Source organism: Panulirus ornatus, chromosome 56 (genome assembly GCF_036320965.1).
Source record: "Panulirus ornatus isolate Po-2019 chromosome 56, ASM3632096v1, whole genome shotgun sequence".
Classification (NCBI taxonomy): Eukaryota; Metazoa; Arthropoda; class Malacostraca; order Decapoda; family Palinuridae; genus Panulirus; species Panulirus ornatus.
Window position 1 is genome coordinate 16,679,964 of NC_092279.1, and position 23,347 is coordinate 16,703,310.

Below are 23,347 nucleotides of genomic sequence, written 5' to 3' on the forward strand. Positions count from 1 at the left end.
TTCGAGCAAACCTGGTCAGATGAACCTCCAAAGGTTCTTTTTGATTTCTGGGATTTACAAGTATGTCTAAGAGGACTAGTTGCTGGACACATAAACAGGTGAAAATTTTTTCAAGCATGTTCGCCATTTCCCACGTTAGCAGGACAGCACCAAGAACAGACAAAGAAATTGCTTCACTCACTCATATGCACTTACTAGATGTCATGTATAATACATTAGAACACAAAAATAATTAACGGAAAAAATATCCCAGGTATTCTGCTTTACTGTATCTATCTAAAAAGCACTATAATGCCTGTTTTGTACTGAAATGTTGGAATTACTGTAAAGATAAGGACCTATATCTTGTGCAAAGTATGTTCATACAGTACAGTTTCCATTTGAAATGGTTAAGAAAACAGGAATTTCATCTACCTTATGAACTATCATTAGCCACCCTGAATTTTCACACTGAAGTTGTTTATGGAAGTGATAGTCAGACTAATAATGCATTACACCATTGCTCCAATAGCAGTATTTGTACAGTTTTCTATGTAATTTGGCTGAGAATGTTTCATTCAGGCAAAGTATTAGCTTAAAGGATTTTGCATCCTCTTTCAATAGTTCATGTTGCTAGTTTTTTCTTTTTTTTCACTATTACAAGATGGAAGATTAAATCAGATTATGCAAGGTTATTTCAGTTTAAGAGTATCTAAGTTAACCTGGATTTGGCAATGGAAAACTATTGGATTACCAGAGTAATGCATTATCCATACAAACAGTTTATGCTTTCAGCATAGTCTTTCATTATGCTTTTATCAACTATGAAGGTTGACTGTTATGGAAACTCAAACTTTCCTTGAACAGCAAACCTTAGGAATTCTCTTCCATCTTTTCATCTTCCTATAAATTTCCCACCTTTAAGCCTCCCAGTCCGAACCATATACAGCATACAACTGATTGGTCCACACAGGCTACACATCCTGAATTTTCCTGCCCACATTCAAAGAACAAAGGATGTCACCTGCAACTCTAACTAGCATGCAGAAATATCCACAAAGCTCAGTTACCCAAAGAGAGCCATGGTGGAAGGACGAAAATACGTATCCCATTAGGGCCTCTACCAAGTTACAGAGTGTAAACAAATGAGGTTTTGCAAAGTTTCAGATAATGACAACACATAGACATAACAGGGGACCAGGCAAGATGAATTTTCAAATGATATTAGAGGAATATTCTATCTCCAAGCAACATGAATTTGGAGGATGACACAATAGGTTAGAGAGCTCACAGTGAATATGAATATCCACAGCATGTCATGATATAAATGCATTTGGTATATATGATTCAAATATTCCCTTCTTTCATTTTTTTTATATCAAGTATTCCTGATATTTTTTTGTGCTAAGGTAGACAATTTTTTAATGTAGTTAGGGCAGAGAGGGTTGAGTAAGATCTACAAACACCTGAAGATGACATATTAATTTCTTCTACGTTCTTTTTCAATGCTTTTAGTTTTTTCTTTAATTTAATATGGCAATGATTGAGGCATGTTTTTGCCCATGACAATTTAGTTACTGTTATCAGTACTGAAAAAATGTTTTCCATGAATTGCTTTTTGGATATACATGCATAAAATATCTTTCACTGCTACAGCACTTTATCCATCATAATACTAATTTCATTACATCAGGCTTGAGGAACTGAATTAAACAGAACACATTACTAATCCCGAGACTCCTGGCCTTCTTCAAAATAACAGTCAAGTGTCATTATGGGTCATGCTAAGCCTTTCTGAAGGCAATGCAAGACGATAGAGATGATACTATATTAAGGAGCAAATGATATGAATCAAAATACTATATACTTCTCAAAGCTTTGCTTGTAAAAAATTTTCATCTGTTCCTCCTAGTGCTTCGACCACTGAGTGAAGCTTCTGTTGGTCTGGAACAAATGTTGTTCGACCATCAACCCTGGAAAAAAAAATTTACAGCTGATGATGTGAATTAAGATACACATAAGAGACATTCAAAAGAGATTTTTTCTATCAAAAGTAATGATGTTAGAGACCATAAAGTATTCATAACCCTCACTTTACACAAATGAAAGTATCAAATTTTAATTTTATGGTGATTTTCACATTATGGAACTCTTCAACTAAGAACAATCAGACACACTAGCAGTTTTCAATTTAATGTGGTTTTGGAAGTGGACAAGCTTTGCCAATTCTCTTCTTTTTGAGAACTACAAACAAAGCCAACTGAAAGTTTCAGCAGCAACCTTGTACCCTACCTTGATCCAGTCCATGAAAATTGTAAGATTAGTACAAATGTTAAGGAGTGGACAATGATATCAGGCTAGTGGCAGTCAATGATTGGGTGATGGTATACCCAGAGTAAAGGGCAAGCAGTTATGGAGACCCTAAACTTGTTCATAATGGGTAAGAGAAGGCCTAGCCTCCTTTCCAGAATTGAGTTTGGATGGGTCAGAGAATATATGTCAGTGCTTTTGGAACAGCCCTCAAGAGGAGAAATTTAGTCAACACCATCCACCCTTCATGTTTATTTCTCTTCATTATGACTGCATAAATATTTATCTGTCTATGTACACACATCCAACAGTCACATGTTACATTAAAAGCTGGCTGTATCATGAAAAATTCTGAAACTGCAATATCTACTAAATTTGTCATTTATTACAATTAATCACTGTTTCCTGCGCCAAAAAGGTAGCTCCAGGAAACAAATGAAGAATGGCCCATTCACACATATACACATATATATATATATACATAAATGCCCATATATGCACATATACATACACATACAGAGATATATACATATATATACACATGTACATATTCATACTTGCTTGCCTTCATCCATTCCTGTCACTATTCCACCCCAAAGGAAACAGCATCGCTACCCCCCACTTCAGCGAGGTAGCACAAGGAAAAACAGACAAAAAAGGGCCACATTTGTTCACACTCAATCTCTAGCTGTCATTAATTGTCTAACTCTGTTTGTCCTTCATATTCATACTGACTTCACTATTGTACAGGTATTCATTTCAGTTACCCTCTCAGTCCTAAATAATTCCACCTTTTATATTAAATTTTCCAATACTCCAATGACCCTTGTATTGCAACAACTGCTCCCTAAAAAAATCATCTTGATAATATACACAAAATTACTCTCCTTCCTATATTCATCCCTATGTCTCACAGCATGTTAAAAGTGAACTGCAATCCAAAACTACTCCCATCTCATTTCATGCACTGAAATGAGCTACATTAAAGAAAGATAAAATATAAGCATATACTCTTATAGGTCACAATAGAATTATCTGGAATTCTCACCTAACTAATGTCTTACCCTATGCTCTTAGTAACAGCTCCCATTCTGGTAAGTGCTCGTACTGCATGACGGACTGTGTCCAAAGAGAGTGCAGAATATAATCCAGATCTCACAACTGAACTTTCAACATATCCCTGAATAGCCAATAATAGAGCACCATTATCTTGCCACTCCTGAGAGGCCTGTAATGTACATAAAAGATGATTATATTAAAAATTCTTAAAAAGAATTATAAACATTATTTCCATCTTCTTGCACTTAGTTTACACTGAACAGACAAAGTGTAGCCTATCAATTCACTCATACATTCTTACTTATGATCATACTCATATACCTAAACTCATCAAAAATCTATTTCCCTTTCCATTCATAATATTTTGTGACTGCTCATCCCTCTCATAAAGAAACTGCTCTTTATCAGACTTTCTCGTAACATCCCCCTCCAACGCTCATTGCTTATGCAGCCTACCAATCTATTTATCTCCTCTGCTGATTCAGCCACAATTTGGCATCATCTGCAAGCATTAATTGTAGCAGCTTCCAATCTGTTTTACCATGGATTACTGGTACATCACTAAGACACCACATTGCTTCAATTCACTCTAACCCATGAAGTCTCACTCTATCCACCCATCTCATCCTTCATCTCCTACTCCTCCTTGTTTCCTCCACATCTGATAAATGTATCCTCTTAGTCAGTCACCCCTCACTCATCCTCTCCATATGTCTGAACAAATTCAACACACCTTGCTCTGCTCTCTCAAACATACTCCACTTACTACCACACCTCTCTCTCACTATGTCATTCCTTACTTGATTAAACATTCTTGTACCACATATTGTCATCGGGCATTTAATTTCCAATACATTAACACATTTCCATACTCTTGCATTTAGGGCCCACAATGTGCATCCCAACAGCATCATCAGGACTACTATACCATTAAACACTTACAGACAGTGACCTCTCTGACCACACACTCCTTCAAGCATCCAGGACTTCTGTCCCCTCACCCACCCTATGGTTTATTTCAGTCCCCGAAGATCCACCTACTGCCAAGCCCACTCACAGATAACTAAAGCATCCCACTTCCTCCATTCGAAGTCACACTCAGAATGCATCAGCCGCTCCTCTTACCAAATTCACTTCCACAAGTCTCTCCTTTGTATGCATATGAATTTGACATTTTGATTCATAATTGTTTGCCATTTCCTATGTTAGTAAGGTAAAGCCAGGAACAGACAAATAAAGCCTCCACCTCCATTTTCTAGCTGTCATGTGTAATGTACCAAAATCACAGCCCTCTATCCACAACCATACCCCAAAGAACTTTTTGTGGTCTCCCCCTGCTACTTCATATGCCCTGGTTCAGTCCACTGACTACACACCAACCCCAATTCACTCTATCCTGTACATACTTTTCACCCTCCTGCATGTTCAGGCCCCATTCACTCAAAACTTCATTCAAAAAAGCAACAAATCTCAATGACCACTATCCTTAAATCACCATATTTACTTTGGCATGTCCCTTATTTTTGACCTGGTATTCCCAATCACCAGTCCCATGTTAATGTACAACCCCACAAACTGTTCACCAATTTCATTCACCCTGAGTATCCCATACCCTTACTTACAGTCTCAACTGCCACATATCCATTTTGGCATTCAAATCATCCATCATAAAGACTCAATCCCTTGCATCAAAGTTGCTGGCATCACTCATTAAGCTCCTCCCAAAATACTTACCATTCTTCCTCACTCTTCTTGCTATCAGATGCATAAGTACTAACAGTTGATTACCCACTTTCACTGTCACCCATTAGCAATCTAAAATCTAACTAAAAGCTAATCTAACCTTAGAAACTTCAAACACATGAATTCCAACAAAGCTGGAGCATGCAATCCAACTTAGCTTTGTTACTATGTAACTATAATTATCAGTGCAGGCATTTACTGTTTAAAGGGGCCTAATGTAGAAGAGTATAAATTTTAACTCAAAAATCATTATTTTTACATACTGTATAATGACAACAGACCATCCATTTTCAAGAACATTAAAACTGCATAATTTGTCATACAGACCATAATTTGTGCAGCACATGTGTAGGTATGGTTAAAAGGTCTGAGAAGGTCCTGGAGCATATCAATCAACCTGCTGCCTCGCTTCACCAGGTGAACTGATCCTTGTATTACACTCACTTCTCCACTCCATGTCAGCACAGACAACCCATCCATAAAGTCCTGTAATGAGAATTACATATACTACTGTTCTCTTATATTCATAAGAGGGTATCAGATTTGTGAACACTGTTGCAAGGTTAAAGCTTCAGCATATAAGATGATTTGTGAAGATGTGGAAAAGACACCTGCAAAATATTCCACACATGAAAAAGTTAAGATTAAGGTAATGGCAGTGGAAGAGAATGATGGTGAAATAACTGCAGTATGAATATCATTTACAAAAAAAAAAAATACTTGATAAATCTCCATGATGATAAACCTTTAATGTGAACAACAGATACCAAAGTACTTGATAAAGCTTAAACTTTCCATCACTATGAATAACCAATGAAAATTTTTCTTTTGATCTCAGATTCTTCTAAGCTCTTAAGAACACAATAACATGTGTTTGTTTCCTTAATAACCACACTTACTTTCCTTTTTCAATAGTGGACCATTATAAGTAACACAGCAAATTTGGTATACTCCATATCTCTTGAAGTTTCTTGCAGTGATTACAAGACTAGTCTTGTCCATTAAACAGTTAAGCCCCCTCCCTTGATAGCCTTCCCATACAGGTATCACTGGGATTAAGATGGTCAAAACTTATAAAAAGACACTTTAACATAAGACAAACCACACTCTTTACTCTCTATTCTCATCATAGGTACATAACTAAATAACTCAGTCTCATGTGTCCTCTTCTTTTCTGCCTCTTTTATGTCTGGTGCCCTTATCTAAATGGTTGGATTAGCTATGTGTTGATATCCAGGTCCAACTGAAAGTATGTATATAAAGAAAAAACATGTACTCTAAGCAATCCTTGGATGCCTTGAAACCATTTCATTTTATTCTTACCAAATAGGAATGTCCAAGCATCTTACTAAGTAAACTTTCCCAAACAATAATCGAAATTCAGTCAAATAAGAAATACTCTTGCTCTAATCAGATAAGCCTCATTTATATGATAAATCTGTTTCACCATTAAAATTGACAACTTAAAGAGCAAAATAACTAATATTCATATCCCAGTGGTTTGGTTACAAGGGTTTCAAAACAGTAAATTTTCTAATAAAAATTTAGAAAATTGTTAAGCAAAAAAGTTGCAAAACTTGTAGAAAATGCTTATGTATTCTTGGATTTAGCATAAATAAGCATTTTCTATGGGTTTTGAAGCTTTTTTCCATGCTTTCTTTTTCATATCAAAAAGTTATCGTTATCAGATTATCGTCACATTCCACTAACTAGGTATTAAAATGATCAGATTATTGATATCAGACTTAAAAATTGGTGTTATCGGATTATCAATATAGTGGTAAACTTTATACTTATCGATGCCCAACACTGGATCCCACCATCTATAATGTTCTGATTATTTTGTTCTTTTAATCAATTTGTTCTCTAGCGGCTAGACCCATATAACAAATCATCCCACATAGATATTAGTGTGAAGACACATTTGTCACACTTGCACATAAGGATATGAAATTCAGTACTCCTTCCAGTGACTACCTCATTTTCATCTTAATGCAGTGATAGTAATTTGCACTTGTAAGCCTAAAGCCATAAAAATCAGCAGCACATGGAGTATTAGTTTTTAACCCTTGATGACCTGCACCTCTGAATACAATAATATGCAGCTCATTACTCATTTCAGTGGATTTTGCTACATCTGCACAGCAAACAGAAAATTTTTTTCACATCTATACCTAATAAAAGCCTCTCAAGAGCATAGAAATGTAAAAACATAATCAACTGTGTGTTTAATATATGCTCACCCTTCTTTCTACATTCTTCTCAAAGATAAAGTCATAACCAAGAAGCAAACGGAGAAAAAGAAATCTTGACTGCAGCTCTTCTGTAAAGCAGAAAGATAATAGGTATATATAACAGTACCATCAGTAAAAGATCCATGTCAATAAGAAATCATCTTGTCAAAAGTATTGCCAAAGTGGTGTGGCGTGATGAGGGTTGACTATGTAAGAAATGATAGTGTGTGATAGAGGTGTGGAGTATGAATGAGAGTGCTGACAAAGGTGTACTAAAATGGTTTGGACATATGGAGAGGATATGTGAAGCAAAAAGTGCAAGCAGAAGGAGGAGTCCAAGAAAGAGTTGAAAGATTGGTGTTAGAGAGACTTTGAGTTATGCAGGATAAAATACATACACTAGAAAGAAAGAACTGGAGCAATTTAATATACAGTGGATGGCATGCTGTCAATAGGTTGAACCAGGACATATAAAGTGGTTAGGAGAAACCAATGAAAAGTCTTTGAGGCTTGGCTGTGGATGAGGGGGCTCTGGTTTCAGTGTGCTATAAATACTAAAGACTGGAAGTGAACATATAAGGCCATTCACTGTTTGCACTTGGCACTACAAAGCTAATAGAGGAAATGGCAAACAAGTACAAAGAAAAACTGAAATATTGATTGTCATGTTCCTCCCTCCATCCCCACTTTGTTGCCTCCAGCACTAAATGGCAAGGAAATTTTCATGCAAAATCTTCAAACACTTTATCAATATCACTAATCCACATCTCAATATACTTTTCCCTAAATGTGCCTCTCTCTTGCAAAGCCATAACCCCTTATCCTAGTGTTCCATTTAAGACTGGTGTCCTTCTATAGCAACAAATCTCCTCTTTCACTAACAGACTCTCTGTCATTCTTCCCATTCATTCTCTCCTTATGTCAGCACTAAAAATCTATTCCATCTTTTGATTAACTTCTTCCCTCAAAACTTCTCATCTCTTCCTAATCTATTATTCATTCTATGTTACTAAAACTGTACTCCAAATATTCTCAACCACCTTTACAACACTAGCCATTCTCTATCTATGCATTAGTTTAGGTTGCACCTGTTTCTACAAGCTATTCTTCATTGCAAGAACAATCCAAATGCCATTTTACAAACCATTCAATGTTCCTACCTGCAATCTGTCTCTGATGAATTTGCAAAACAAAAATAATGTGAAATGTCACTATGGCTGTTCAATATGTTTATGGATAGGGTAGTGAGGGAAGGAAATGTACTGGTCTTGGAGAGAGGGGTGGGCATGCAGTTTGTCGGGGAAGAGGGAGTCTGGGGGGAGAAGTAATTGTTTGCTGATATCATAGCTTTGGTAGCAGATTCAAGTGAGAACCTACAGAAGTTGGTTACTTATTGCAAATGACCACTTTGTTTGCTATTTCTTCTTTGGACAGTTTCATCTATCAAAAAGCAGAGAGCACAATAGTATAAGTTCATTACATACTGTGCTCTTTTCAACATTACCATTTGCTGATCCTTTCTGATTACAAGAATTAAACCTTATCTCAACCATGAAATTGTTTTCCAGTAAATGATCACACCTAAGGGCACACACAGTCTTTAATAAACATATATAAACTATTTAGCTATAAGAAAAAATCTCTTATAAAAGAACCCCTCTGACTGTAAGTGTAATAATTGCCCAAAATCAATATGAACTGCTGTAACCCATGATAAACATTCATTGTACAACTGAAACACAAAAAAATAACACTAACCCATGGAGCAGGAAGAACTATGACCACTTAGTGACATAAGAGCCTGAGTCACAAGTGCTGGTCGGATAAGGACATGAATGGCTTGGTTGATGTAATGTTGCAACATTAGGTGAGTCACAGCATTCTTCACAGTTCCGGTCTTCAAATTCATTTCTGAAGAGACAATACAGTGACTTAACACTATCCCACCTCAGTGAAAATTACTAACATTACCACTTGCTGACAACAGCAGAAATTTTTTCTGGAAACACCATGAGAAGTTATATTACTTATGCATCTGCTGAGATCCAGTAAGCACTAAGACTCCTTATTTATATAAAAGCCTGAAGCACAAGTGGTGGTCAGATAAGGACATGGATGACTGATTGATGTAATGATGTAAAATTTGGTGATTCATTGCATTTTTCAGTGTTATGGTCTGTAAATCAATTTCTGAGAAGGAAATACTCCAATTTCATACTGTGATAATTAAGTAATGGTAAAACAATTCAATTAAGCAGTAGTAAAAATGAAACATAAAAAATTACAAACAATCATTAATACAAGCTACTTATACTCACTTTTATCCTGGTTGTTCAAGGTTTGGATGGTTGGCTGATGGACTTCATGTATGTGTACTAAACCATCTGCACTAAGGCTGGCTACCTTGACAGTGTGTCTCAAGGCTGTGCATTACAGCTTCATCCACTTTTCCTAATGAATGACTTAACATCAGGAGGCTACAGTACATTAAAAGAATACTGCATTTCATCTAATAATGACCCTTAATGCAGTAAATCAGGTACAGATTTCACTAATTACAAAATTAGTGTATATCTTTACCTACTAAAATACTTTCACAGAGAGCTCAAACTGCCTATGCTCTTTAATATCATAAAGTCACATGAGACAAAGTAGAATAATGCTCTACATTAGAAATCAGCATAATTTGGAATAACATGCAATAAAACAATATAAATCTTAAGCAAGCAAATAAGAGTGGTTATTGTACACTACAAGACTGTATACACCTTTAGGGTACAACACAAGAACTTAAGATATATCTGCTTCACCAGGGAATCCTATCAGTACAAATAACCTTTGATCATGGCATAAAATTTGAGGGTATTTTTACTAAAGTTTTTCTGAGCTGTATAAAATTATTAAAAGAATGAAATTACAGTCAAATACCTTCAAGTGCAACATCTCCACCAATCTTCTGCAATATACCAATGAGCCATGAGACATCATGCAAAAGCATCTTCAGTGGAATTGACCACTCGCCTGACCACAGGGTACGCATAAGTACCATACAAACCACACTCCAGACACTGGTCACAGCTCCTAGTTGAATCTTTCTCAATACGTGGTGGGCCAGGGCTTCACAAGCACAGAGCTGCAAAATAAATAGAAAACAAAATTCTGAATAAACCTATACACAATATCTTTTACACCTAAGTGCTCCTCCATCCTCAGTAAGGTAGTATCAGGAACAAACAAACAATGCCCTCACTTGCACAAATCCATTCTCTAGAGGTTATGTTAATGCATCAAAGCCAGAGAACACCATCCACAACCAAGACCTTCAACCCACTCCATCAAATATCTCTGCTGCTTTATCTACCCTGGTTTAGCCCACTGAAAGCACAGTACCCTTCATATACCATATTACTCATTCTAACCAGTACATGGCACTTTCTCTCCTATTTGTTCAGGCTATGATGCCCCAAAGCTTCCTTCACTGCATCATTCCATCTTATCAGCCTCCCCAAACCCCTTACTCCCTCCTCTTCTCACACATACTGTATTTATTTGATTATAAAATGCACAGTTTTTTCACTCTGAAAAATTGCAAAATTTGGGTTGCAGCTTACAAAAGAATATAATGTCAGGAAAATTCTTCAAAGAGTGCCATTACCACCACCACCTCACCATAGTCATCACCATAAAGACCATTATCATGCTGCAACTTGACATTTTCTCATAGCAATTGAGGTTGTATTTTCAATAGTTTTCAGTGATTTTAGGTCATTTTCTGTTCCATTTGTTGTCATCTTTCATAAAACAAGGATATGAGTGATTGATAAATACCTTACAAGAATAACACTTTTTTATATAAGAACTTTAAATTAAAAAAAAATCAAACAAACTTTTAAAGCCAATCATTTATCTCCCAAATTTAAAATCCACCAATTTAAGTTCTATAGCATTTAGCTGTAGCAGTTAGTCTTCTGGATGTGAACTTTTAAACTCTAACATTTAAATACAAACTTTTAGGGCCAATAATTCAAAAGCAAAATCTATGCCCATCCATCCATGCATTACAGCTCACTAATGGTGTTGGGTGGCAGATACATCATTTAATAAAACACTTTCTTCACTATGTTTTATTTACATTATCGTAAACATAATTTGTGAAATTTAATCATGAACATCATGCATATATCATCATTTTCATCCATTCCTGTTCACATTTACATGTTTATATAACTGTGCCACCTATTTACATTATGAGGTAGATACCAATACCATCGGTCTGGTCTTATTATTGTCATCTTTTCCATCATACTTTGTCTTCATTTTTTCACTACTTTTACGAATTGTCAGTGTTCTCTGACAGTTTATTTTCATTCAGTCACAAAAATATTCTTCCACATTATATTTTCTGTTATCTTCACCAAAATTTCTAAAAGATAGTCGCATAGATATAAAGTCTTAACAGTGCCCTTGTCAATTAAGGTTTGTCATCAAATACAATAACCAAATTATGTGCAAGAGATGGAAATATGACCATATCTTATCTACTGTTTTTATCAATTTTTTTTTCAAACTTGTTCATTACTTCCCATAATAGTAATGTAGTGCCAGGAATAGAAAAAGTAAAGCCTCAATTACTCGCATTCACTCTCTGCTGTCATATACAATGCACAAACCAGAGCCCCGAAGATCTTTCCATGGCTTCCCCTGATCACTTCATAAGCTCTGGTTCAGCCAACTGAAAGCATGTCATCCCTCCAATTCATTCTATCTATGCACATATCACACCCTTAGGCATATTCCAGCCATGATATTTCAAAGCATTGTTAAATCCATCCCTCCACCTCCTCCTTAGTTTTTTCCTTTACCTGTTCCCTCTTCATTCTCCTCTCCTCACTCAACCTCTCCATAAGTCCAAATCATTTCAGTATATGTTCTTCAGCTTCCTCAAGCATACTACACTTACTGCTATCAACATCTTTCTCATACCTATATTTCTAATTCAATCAACCCTCCTCACACCACATGTAACACAAAGATTTCACATCCCTAACTCATCTTATCATGTGACCCTGGTGTATTTGAGGTGAAAAAAATACATAACAACAACATTGGATGTGAAAGTACTTTTGATTTGTGGTTTGAAATTGGTGCTTCACCTTTGGAATGCAGGTCTCTGCTCCTTTGTATGAAATACTGTGTTCTTAACTCATCCTATAGCTTATAATAGAGGGTGGCTTATATCTAAGTAAATCAGTATATCCTCTAAGTTGTGTTCCTTTGCTTATCCTTTCCATATGTCTGACCTATCTAAAAACAATCCTTGTCAGCCCATTTGAACAGGGTATGCTTACTACAACAATGACTGTGATTGTCTGATGAGGTGGATTTAGGTCTGGCCTCTGTTAAGCCAAAAATACAGGAGTTTCTGATCTCTTTCACAATCACAAACAGCTCACATAGGACTCAATGCTCTGTTTCTGTTTGTATTCCTCTGTATTTTATTTTTTCAACCTCTGTGAATAATGTCCTTTGATTATGCATACTGTAAAATAGGTAACCATAGCACACAATCAAACACAAAGATAAAAGTATTCCTACCTCATTCTTCGTTAAAGGTGCTAGATGAGATGGCATGGATGCACTGAGATGTCTATCAATGCGAGCTCCAAGAAACCCTCGAATGGATAGGGGATCACCAACATGAACAAAAATGTCTCCAAAACTTTCTTTTAAGATGCTTGTTGCTTTCAGGAGACCCTGAGATTATTCAAAATTAATTACTGTATATTACATTTCTCAATACATGTTATTGCATCTTCAGTTATACAGAAAATGTAAAATCTATCAGTCTTAACGACATTTCATGAAAAAAAACAAGTATGGCAAAGATTAAAACATTAATGATTGTAGCTGGATAAAAACAGACTGGTCTTTTCATCCACCAATTCTCCATATCAAAGTTATTATCAATATCAAGAGCAAAAATTAATTAGTTTGTTTTCTAGATTAAAACATTCTACTCACTGAAGTTGATTCTGGAGGTTTAGGGATACCAAGAAGCTCATAGGCATACAGTCTTTCTTCTAAAGTTCGATCATAGGATATGCTTATTGGTACAACTGCTAAGTCTGGTAGCCTTCCACGCAGCCAACATTCTGACACACAACCAAGAAGCCCTGATGAAATAAATGCAATCTTGAATCTGAGTATGTACATTTATTATACAACATTCTTTACATTTAGGTCAAAAGACCATCTGTTATGGAAAAATAATGTATATTTCTATGACCTTCAGCTTTATTGAGTTTATGTTAACATTCTGTAGGACAAAGTAGTTGCATGATAATATAGAATGTTCAAGAAATGGCACCCCATAAGGTACTTATTCAAAAGTAAGGGTTTGAAAAAACACAATGGTTTTGACTGGTACACTAACATTACCCTACACAATGAACTATTGGAAAAACAATCAGAGCTAATGAATAAGTATACATCCAAAAGTTTTGAAGAATAAGTGATCAGGTAAAAGTTTACCTTTGAAAAACTGATTTCTTTCTGTAACTGAACAATCAATGAATTACTAGGGTATCTGCTGATAATCTAGCTCAGTGGTAGGCATCACACACTTCAAATAATCATTAGTTAGAAATCTTAAATTGACTGGTCCCTGAAAACATAACATTGATCAAACAAGCTGACTAAAATCCACCAATCTGACAACACAATAGCAAAGATGACTAATAGTTCAAGCACCTCCTTCCCTAGGCATCAGCACATCCAGCTCTAAGAAAACCATCAGCTAACTCTCACGTTTGTCATGTCTAATTTGAGACTTAATGAATGGACATCCATGGGTGTGTTCTGTACCAGAATGTGTATAGAACAACTGCTCATAAACAATAGATGATAAAACTTTCATTCAACATATACATTCATTTATGGATAAGATATAAAGCTCCATTAATGGGCTTTTAAAATTCTCACATATACAGAAAATGATAATTATAAATGTTAGATAATGTCTGGGATAGAAGTACCAAAAAGTATGAAAACAGACAGAACAAGCTAAATAAATATCATCCTGCATGACTTTTGGCAGTAAAACAAACACTGGTCATTACATCAAAAGATACAGGAATTGTTTGCATTCAGCAATATGATTGCTAGGGACAGTATGATGAAAATGATGGCTGATGTGCTATTGTCAATTGTTAGCCTTACCTAAAAATACCCATGTGCTTAATACAATGATATGCATTTCTTTTTTAGTATTTTTCATTATTTCTATACATTTCACATTATACACCACCATGAAGAGAAGCAAAAAAACTAGATGCACAAATTAAGAAATGGAGACTACAGCCTTGCCTTCCTTAGACGACCACCTGCTTGCAAAGCTTTAAATATAGCTATCATTAGCTTTCTGTCCCTTAATGTGAAAGTTCTCATAACCAAACCAATCACTATTTGGCTTTATAGTACTATGCTGTCTTTGTGCTCCTAGAAATTAAGTTTCTCATTCATGATAACTCCTCAATCTTTCACATTTTCTTCAACATGTCTTTCCCTGTTAGACCTTTGTAAGGAGAACTCTATATGTGGTTTGTCATTCCATGACTTATTTGCTCCAATTTCTTTTCATTTCTTCTGGCTGTCTGTATATTACATTAAAAACTTTCTGTAATTTTCTTTTGTCTTTGTTTGATGTAATCATCTTGCTCACTCTAATGTCAATTGCAAATAACCTGACTATACTATACTTTCCTTCACCTTCCAGTCTGCATCTAAGATCATTAGTACAAACAGCATTGAAGTTAAGATCAGTCTTTGTGATACTCCCAAGAGACTATCCTGTGCTTCAGAAACAGACTTATTTGCAACCACATTACATTCTATGTAAGCTAAAAACTCTGATTCATTTCCTTAATATACCTTTAATACTTTGTCTTGCCAATCTCTCTAATAAAACTATAGAGTACCTTGTCAATGATATAGCAATGTTTTCAAAAACAGCTTCCATTCTCTTTCACTGAAACAGCTTCATAAATGTCATTGCATCAAATCTAGAACCCCTATCCACAATTTAACCCCAGAGACCTTTTCATGGTTTCCTCTGACTGTTTCACTAAATGGCACATCATCCTTGTACACAATATTGCTCCAATTCACTCTATCCCATGCATGCCTTGCACCCTCTGGCATGTTCAGGCCCCAGTCACTTAAATCATCATCCACTCTATCTTTCTATCTTCTCCCTGATCTCTCCCTTCTGTTCCTTTCACTTCAGACACAAATAACCTTCAAGTAAGCCCTCAACAATCTCCGAACGTCAAAACCCTTTCAGCATACCTCCTTTAGCTTTCTCAACCATACTCTTCTTACTACTACACCTCCTTCTTACCCTATCATTTCTTACTCGATCAATCATCTTCACAAAACATATTGTTCTCAAGTATATCATTTTCAATGCATTCATCCTCCTCCAAACTTTTTTATCTAGGGCCCATGCCTCACATCCATATAATATACCATCAAGACCAATATACCATCAATCACACATTTTTGACATAAGAGATAGTGATTTCTCTTTCCAGACACTCCACAACACAGCCTGGACCTTAGACCCCATCCCTGCCATATGGATTTCTTCATTTCCCCATTATTCCATCTACTGTAATGTCTGCTCCCAGGTATATATAACACTCTATTCAAGCTGAAATTTCTACCAACCTGTCTCATTCCATTCCATTACTTCTTTCCAACATAAATCTGAAGCCAACACTCAAAAAACATTACCGAATAACTTACCAATCTTAGGAGGCAATGACTTTCCACTGCGACTTCTTGTTCCCTCCAAGAAAAATTCTAATGGAGAGCCAGTACACTCCACTATAATTTGGACATACTCCTGCAAAATTTCAAATATGAATCAGAAATTTTGATGATTAAAAAATTAATAAATAAAACTAAAAAAATGTAACTTTTCAGGTATGAAATTTACTTTCTCTCTGAGGCAGTGTCTCACAAGCCATGTGAGATATCTCAGTCCTCCAGGAGTTAAAAACTTCTTAACCCTTTACCTTACTGGTGAAGTATACACCTCTCACCCCTCAACAAGCAGTAATGGTGTCAGCTCCCCCAAAGTCCACCCTCTGACCAATGAAAAACCTTCACTTGGAGACCATTTCCTGGCAGTTGGTTCAGACTCACCCAATAATTCTCAGACTACAGATGTTAACTTGACAGTGGTCATGATTGGTTTTTTGAGAGACAGAGAAGGCATGGGCAGGAAACAAAAGAATTGGTTGAGAAAAAATGAAGGCATTTTTTCATATTTCAGCACTTAAACAATTCTCTACTGCTCATTCATCCCACAAGCCACATGATCATACTAACATAGAGAAGGACGGTGAGAGAAAAACTTTTCTTCAAGAGGCCACCTGAACCAAACATATTTCCTTATGAGTCATCTCTACTACTCTATTGTCCTTCTGCTCTAAAAGTGACAACCCTAAACCACACCAGATCAACTCTTGACATCCAGAGTAAGGTATCACTGACAAACATGTTATAGATTGGAAAGCCAAAGATCTTTGTGTTATTCTCTAACAAGGGAAGGCTTCTTTAAATTAAAAGAATTTTTGAAAAAGAAAATCTTCATATCTCTCACTATTATAAAAAAAACTCAAGATGTTGTATAAATCTGTACCCTAATTTTAAGATTTAGCTGTCAGGAAACACTGCTCTGCAGTGACTGCCTGTAATATGAGGTAGGTTCTGGTCAATGCCCAGGGGTCAATGATGTCATTCCCTGACAAATGTCATTGGCTGGTAAGAAAGCAGACCCAGGCCAAGCTGTAGTTACTGAGGAGACAGAAGTGTTTAACTCATCGGAAAGGTGAGGTTTAATTGGGTTCTAACCCTTGGGGGTCCAAGATATCCCTTATGGCTCACAGGACCATCTAACCATGGAAAAAAATTATTTTATCAGTTTTACAAATATTCATTTCCATACAAAGTTTCTTGAAGTTATATATATTATCCTTCCTAATGCTTTTCATAAGAAATAACAAGCCACATTTCTGTATAGCAAAAGGTGTTTGGGTTTGAGGTTGATATCTAATTATTTATTAGTGTCTGGGAGTTTTATTTACCTGTGTAAATAAAACTCCCAGACACTAATAAATAAAACTCCCAGACACTAATAAATAATTAGATATCAACCTCAAACCCAAACACCTTTTGCTATACAGAAATGTGGCTTGTTATCTCTTATGAAAACCATTAAGAAGGATAATATGAGCTATTTCAAAGTTAAATCTTACAAGAGTACATTACACTATACACAATAATAAATAGTGTCAAGGGCAAGATCTACTTAAACTTTAATCAAGTTTTTTACCTGAAAAACAGCCCAGTACAGAGTGTTATCCATAAATGAACGGCGTATATAGAAAGCTCCAGAGCCCCTTAGTTTTTCTCCAATGACAGCCATATTCATAAAGTCTGGAATATAAGATACCTGGGATGTGCTGATTAAAGACAAAGTCTATGAGTTACTATGCTTGCATTATTACCTCTTGAGGTGACAAAAAATGCTTTGAAAATCCATGAATTTTATCTACTAGCTTTCTACTCATCTTATGGCAAAAAGCAGAGCAGATGAGCCTCCATTCCCAACCTTAACACCCATTCTTAACCCTAACCTCAAGGCCTAGACCCCGTCTTCCTCCTGTTTCTAAACCCCCCACCAACATCCTACCCAAGGTGGCATCCCAGGAGTCTTGGTAACATAAATGCATTTGAAGCATATATGTGGGAGAATAGGTCATTGTACAACAGTGGAATATTATCAAGGAAAGTCACAAAAAGCAGGTTATAGGCATACTCTGAAGTTCTTCAACTGTTCTAATAATGTGGATACTGAGCAATTCTTGAAAACTGATAAGTCATTCACCTAAAAATTAAAACAAAAAAGCTAAGTAAGAGAAGAGTCATGAAAGATACTTTTATAATGAAAGAACAGTAACAAAATGAAACAAACTAAGCAAAGAGGAGATACACATAATGAATGCTGAAAAAAAAAGATAATAGTACAACAGAAATTAGTTGAGATGCTTGTTCCAAAATTATATGATCCTTCCCCATTACACCAAGAATCAATCAAAAATAGATGATCGATTACTCAATCATCCACATACACATTTACACACAGTTATACAATGTAGTATCCTGTTAAATGTAATAACACAGTCCAAGTATACCTGCCACAAAAACATCTTAAAATCATTAATCAATGATGATGTTTGTACTCATCTACAGGTAGTAACACAAGAAGACTGCAGAAACTCTCACTGCTGAAAACAAAAGTGAACGTATAAACACCATCAATCAATAAGTTTTCTCAATTATATTAGATACGCATTCTTTACCAATCTATTATGAATAAATAACTCAGTATATCAGAGACATGCCTTACCCATTCCAGCAGCAATCACAGGTAAGGGAAGGTTGAAGTGGTATGCGATGTATGATACAAGAAGGAAGTCAGCATATGATCGATGGGTTGGCAGCAAAATGACAGGTGTTTCCACTAATGTACTCCGAAGCTGAAAAGGATAGAGAGGTTTATCAGCATAAATCATTACAGTACATTTCATCATTATACTGAAAATAAGGCATAAACAAAATTAATCATTATGGCACATTTTATCATTATACTGCAGCATAAACAAAATTATTAATAAAGTGAAAGACTTAAATATGATTATTATCTAAAGGGAAATAAGCTTCAGGATTCTGTTTTTGAGAAGGACTGGCGAGTTGACAGCATCACAAATCTGTCACCAGAGTCCCATATTAGGAGAAATGTTGTAAAGAAAAACTAAATTCTGGCCAATATCAGAATAGCTTTCAAGTACAGTATATGGATAAGAAAATACTCAGCAAGCTGTTCATATCGTACATTAGACCAAAACTAGAATAAGCTTCTTGAGTTTGGTCACCGCACCTAAAGAAGCAAAAAGAGTTGAGAGAAGTTACAGAAGAGGGCAACAAAAATGGTACATTAATAAACAATCCAAACTTGTTAGTTTAACCTTGCATCCTACAATATTTCTCAGAATACAGAAAAACTGGGACCAAATAATAATAAAACTTAAATGCTAACATTATTCACATTAATTTTTACTCTTTGGGGTACCATCCCCTTTTACATAAAAAAATTAATTCTTTTTGAGGCTTTTGATGTAACAGAGTAACACACAACAGGAAAATTCTATCAGCTATATTCAGCTGCATATATGAATTACTGTCTAATGAGCTGATAGTACACAGCACACCTCTGTGCTATAAAAGGCCATGACAACCTCAGTCAAATACTTCTGTATACAATACACAAAGCATAACATGCTAATCTTTAAAAGATTCACCTTTTCAACTCCTTCCTTATTGATAAGCACTTTGCCATATATTCTTTTCATGATCTTTGGCAAGACAAAGGCAAACTGGCGAATGATACCAAGATCTTGAGTGTGCCCCATCTGTTCCAAGATACCCTCTGCTTCAGCCACAAGAATTTCACGGTCATTTCCACCATCCACCAGCTAAAAGTGAAAATAAGCATTAGATATACAGAAGGATTATCCAAGCCTATAAAGCAGAAAAAATACTACGCAACATATCTCCTGTATGTTGCAGAAGGCAACTAAAAGAAGAGCAGGACCAGGAGCTGGAAATCCTATTTTCCTGTATTATGTCTTTCTAAATACAGGAACAGAATAATGCACAAAGCAAGGATTTTACCTTAAATGCTTGGTTACTAATGCTGCCTTGCTAAAGCACAAAAGAAAGACTATTCAAGGATATCTCATAACTTCTTGTTGAAGGAAAATACTCATCAACCTCTCATCACCTTAATTAGGTTCCTTATCAAACTGAGAATTCATATTTATCAAGATGCATAAAAATGTATTCAGCCTTATAATTTCAAAGATATCCATATGACAATGAAGATGTACATTTCATCCACTAACATCATGCAATGTCAGCACACAGTACTAAGAAGAGTGTGGGATCAAGGCCTATGTGTTAACTGAGTTCCCATTATACATATGTCATACATAAATATCTAAAAGACATGGTAATAAGAAGAGTATGGTGAGAGCTGAAGAGGGTCAACTGAAATGGTTTGGACATATATAAGTACGGAGAGGTTGATAAAGAGGAAATAATTGTCAAAAGTGGAGGGAACAAGGAGAATGGGAAGATCAAACTGGAAATGGAAGGACGGAGAGAATAAAATTTTCAGAACTCAGGGCCTGAACATGAATGAAGGTGAAAGGTACGCATGGGACAGAGTGAAATGGAATGATGTGGTATACACTGAAACAGTGCATGTGAAGAAGTCAGGAGTAATCATGGAAAAGTTTATGGGACATGGTTGTGGATTAAGGGCTGTAGTTTCATTGCATTACACATGACTGCCTGAGAATGGATGTACATGAAAGAGGCCTTTTCTTCATCTGTTCTAGACACTGCTAATCAATATTGGAAAAGGTGAACAAGTATAAAAGGAGAGAAAAAATCAAGGGACCATATCTTTCAGCAAAAATTGAGATTTGTGATATAATCAAATGTCAGGAAGGGGAAAATATGCAACAGCAAATATAATCAAGAAATAATCTTCAAGAAATGGCTAATAATACATCATTTCTGAACCCTGTTTACCTGATTAATAGTGTGCTTCACTCTGTCAGACTGCATGACTCTGGCAAACACTTCCTCACGTGTCATGATAGTTCCATATTTGTAGTTGCCTACTGATTCCCATTCACGGACAGCCCATCTGAGATCACTGGATTTTCTTCTCTGGGTTAAAAGATCAATGTATTTTTGTGATGACTGTGCTCTCTTGCAAGATGGCAGACTCAAGTTGGCTGAACTCACTGGCTGATCCATCATGCTTTGGATCCCTTTGGCACCAACTGTACAACCTTCTGAAATATTATCGTAGTTAGGATAAAGAATTTTACCAACAGCTGTCATGTGTAGTCATTATCAATTAAGTTATTGTCTTAAATGGCCTTAAAATAATAATAGCTGTACATCATTGATATTCTCAAGAGTAAGTTGTTCCCAATACTGTTTATTCAATAAAATTCCATAGCTAATATGACAGTGTTACCAAAGTACTGTCATATCAGGTAAACAATATAGGCCTAATACCAACTGATCAACCAATGCCAATCTATCTATCAGAAAAATTACCACTTTGTAAGATTTATGACAGCTCTTTGATGCCTGTGTTTACTTTTCCATGCCAACTGTGTCCATTATAGCATAGTCAAATCACAGCACCCTATGATTTACAAAGGAATTTGACCCCATGTAATTCTCCAGTGATACTAGCACCCTACGATTTACAAAGGAATTTGACCCTGTGTAATTCTCCAGTGATACTTTCAACACAAAACAAGCATCCCAACCGTAATCTACATACAGCTAAATAGTCCAATGCTAAAACAGGCTGATGGTTAACAACGAAGGCTCTGATAACAGATTTATCATGATCTACAACACTACTATTAGATATCTAATCTAGATATCTAGACATGAAATTATAAGACCGACTGTAACATACTGCATTACTAATCAATGGTTCTAAACTCACAGATGGGCCGTTGTCCGAAGTGTCGGTTCCCGGGGATTTCCTGTCGTCTGCAGTTTTGTTTACATATCAGTATTTACATCGGTGAAAACACTTAGAGCTTGCGGTTAAACGTCTGTTTAGGTTATTTTAGAATTGGTTTATTCTACGTAGTGAGATATGTGTTTAATTATGATTATATGCTTTAAATTTCAGAAATGAAAATTTTTATTGGTTTTGAATTTTGAAAGACTTCTGTCTAAGATACCTTACGTATTCTATGTATGATAGCTATTAAGGGATGCTATAGTGGAAGCATTAATGTCTTAAAATCTGGGTATAAGGCGTTCGCGCTTAACCGGATTTACGTTGACGTACGACGTCGTCGGGAATCCGGGATAAGGGAGGTGTGGCTGCCCTTAATTGTTTGGACAGATTCGTTGAGTTAGAGTTTAAATAATGTGATTTAGAGTTCATTTAACCCCCTCACTTTACGATACTGAAATGGGTTATCTAACTTTAATCTTTATTTATCAGTAGGTAAAACTGAACTTAGATACCAGTTATTTATCAGTAGGTAAAACTGAACTTAGATACCAGTTATTTATCAGTAGGTAAAACTGAACTTAGATACCAGTTATTTATCAGTAGGTAAAACTGAATTTAGATACCAGTAATTTATTCCGTATTATTGTCTATTCAGCTCATTAATACAAAGAATGAACAGCGAAACTCTGACGTGTAACACGGGTGACTTCATCTAGTTCATTTCTACTCATGAGTCGTCCGATTATTTTATCTTTACCAAATAAATTATAATTTGATTCCCATTTACTTTCCCCTTGACATTTCGGACACCACAGTTTAGAGTTTTGCAACCCATACTCTGCCGGTAGTTTACTAAGTTAAGGAGACTTTTCCCATGGCTACCCCTTTGAGGGAGTTCCCGAAGGAAACAGGTTTCAAAAGATGTAGATATCTAGAAGTTTCATTCCTACCATACCATCCTGTCGCATTCCCCAATGTATATTAGCACATTACGTTTGGTCACACTTCTGAATCAGTTCTCTCACAAACCCAAACTCTTACCAGCTTCTGGAGTGGGGATGTGTACTTAATGTGGAAGCATTTTACAAAACAGCCTTAATGAGAAATTGAGTGCTTTTAATATATGTTTAAAGTATGCACTTGCATTAAGATCTTGGTTTGGTCAATGGGTTATGGAGGGTTTTGGTGGCCTCTCATTCGTATGTAGTTTCTTTGGCGTTATTTGTTGGTATTACGTGTGCAGCTTACCATGGAAACAGAGAATTTTTCAAGAACATTCAGTCAGATAATAATTTGTTGTTATATACTTTAAAGGAATAGAAACAAGAGA

At 35.8% G+C, this 23,347-nt stretch overlaps 1 protein-coding gene across 1 annotated transcript; it reads right to left on the reverse strand.

Moving 5' to 3' along the window:
• Positions 1-644: 644 nt before the first annotated feature.
• Positions 645-22,050, reverse strand: Gnpat (dihydroxyacetone phosphate acyltransferase). Its single transcript, XM_071693964.1, is given in 16 exon segments — positions 645-1,952; positions 3,354-3,517; positions 5,419-5,577; positions 7,335-7,414; positions 9,084-9,236; positions 9,644-9,728; positions 9,730-9,776; positions 10,254-10,458; positions 12,921-13,079; positions 13,347-13,498; positions 16,131-16,230; positions 17,725-17,828; positions 18,802-18,931; positions 19,754-19,927; positions 21,051-21,316; positions 21,994-22,050. Coding segments are annotated over 15 exon segments (2,049 nt in total). The 5' UTR covers positions 21,285-21,316; positions 21,994-22,050; the 3' UTR covers positions 645-1,849.
• Between the last annotated feature and the right edge of the window lie 1,297 nt (positions 22,051-23,347).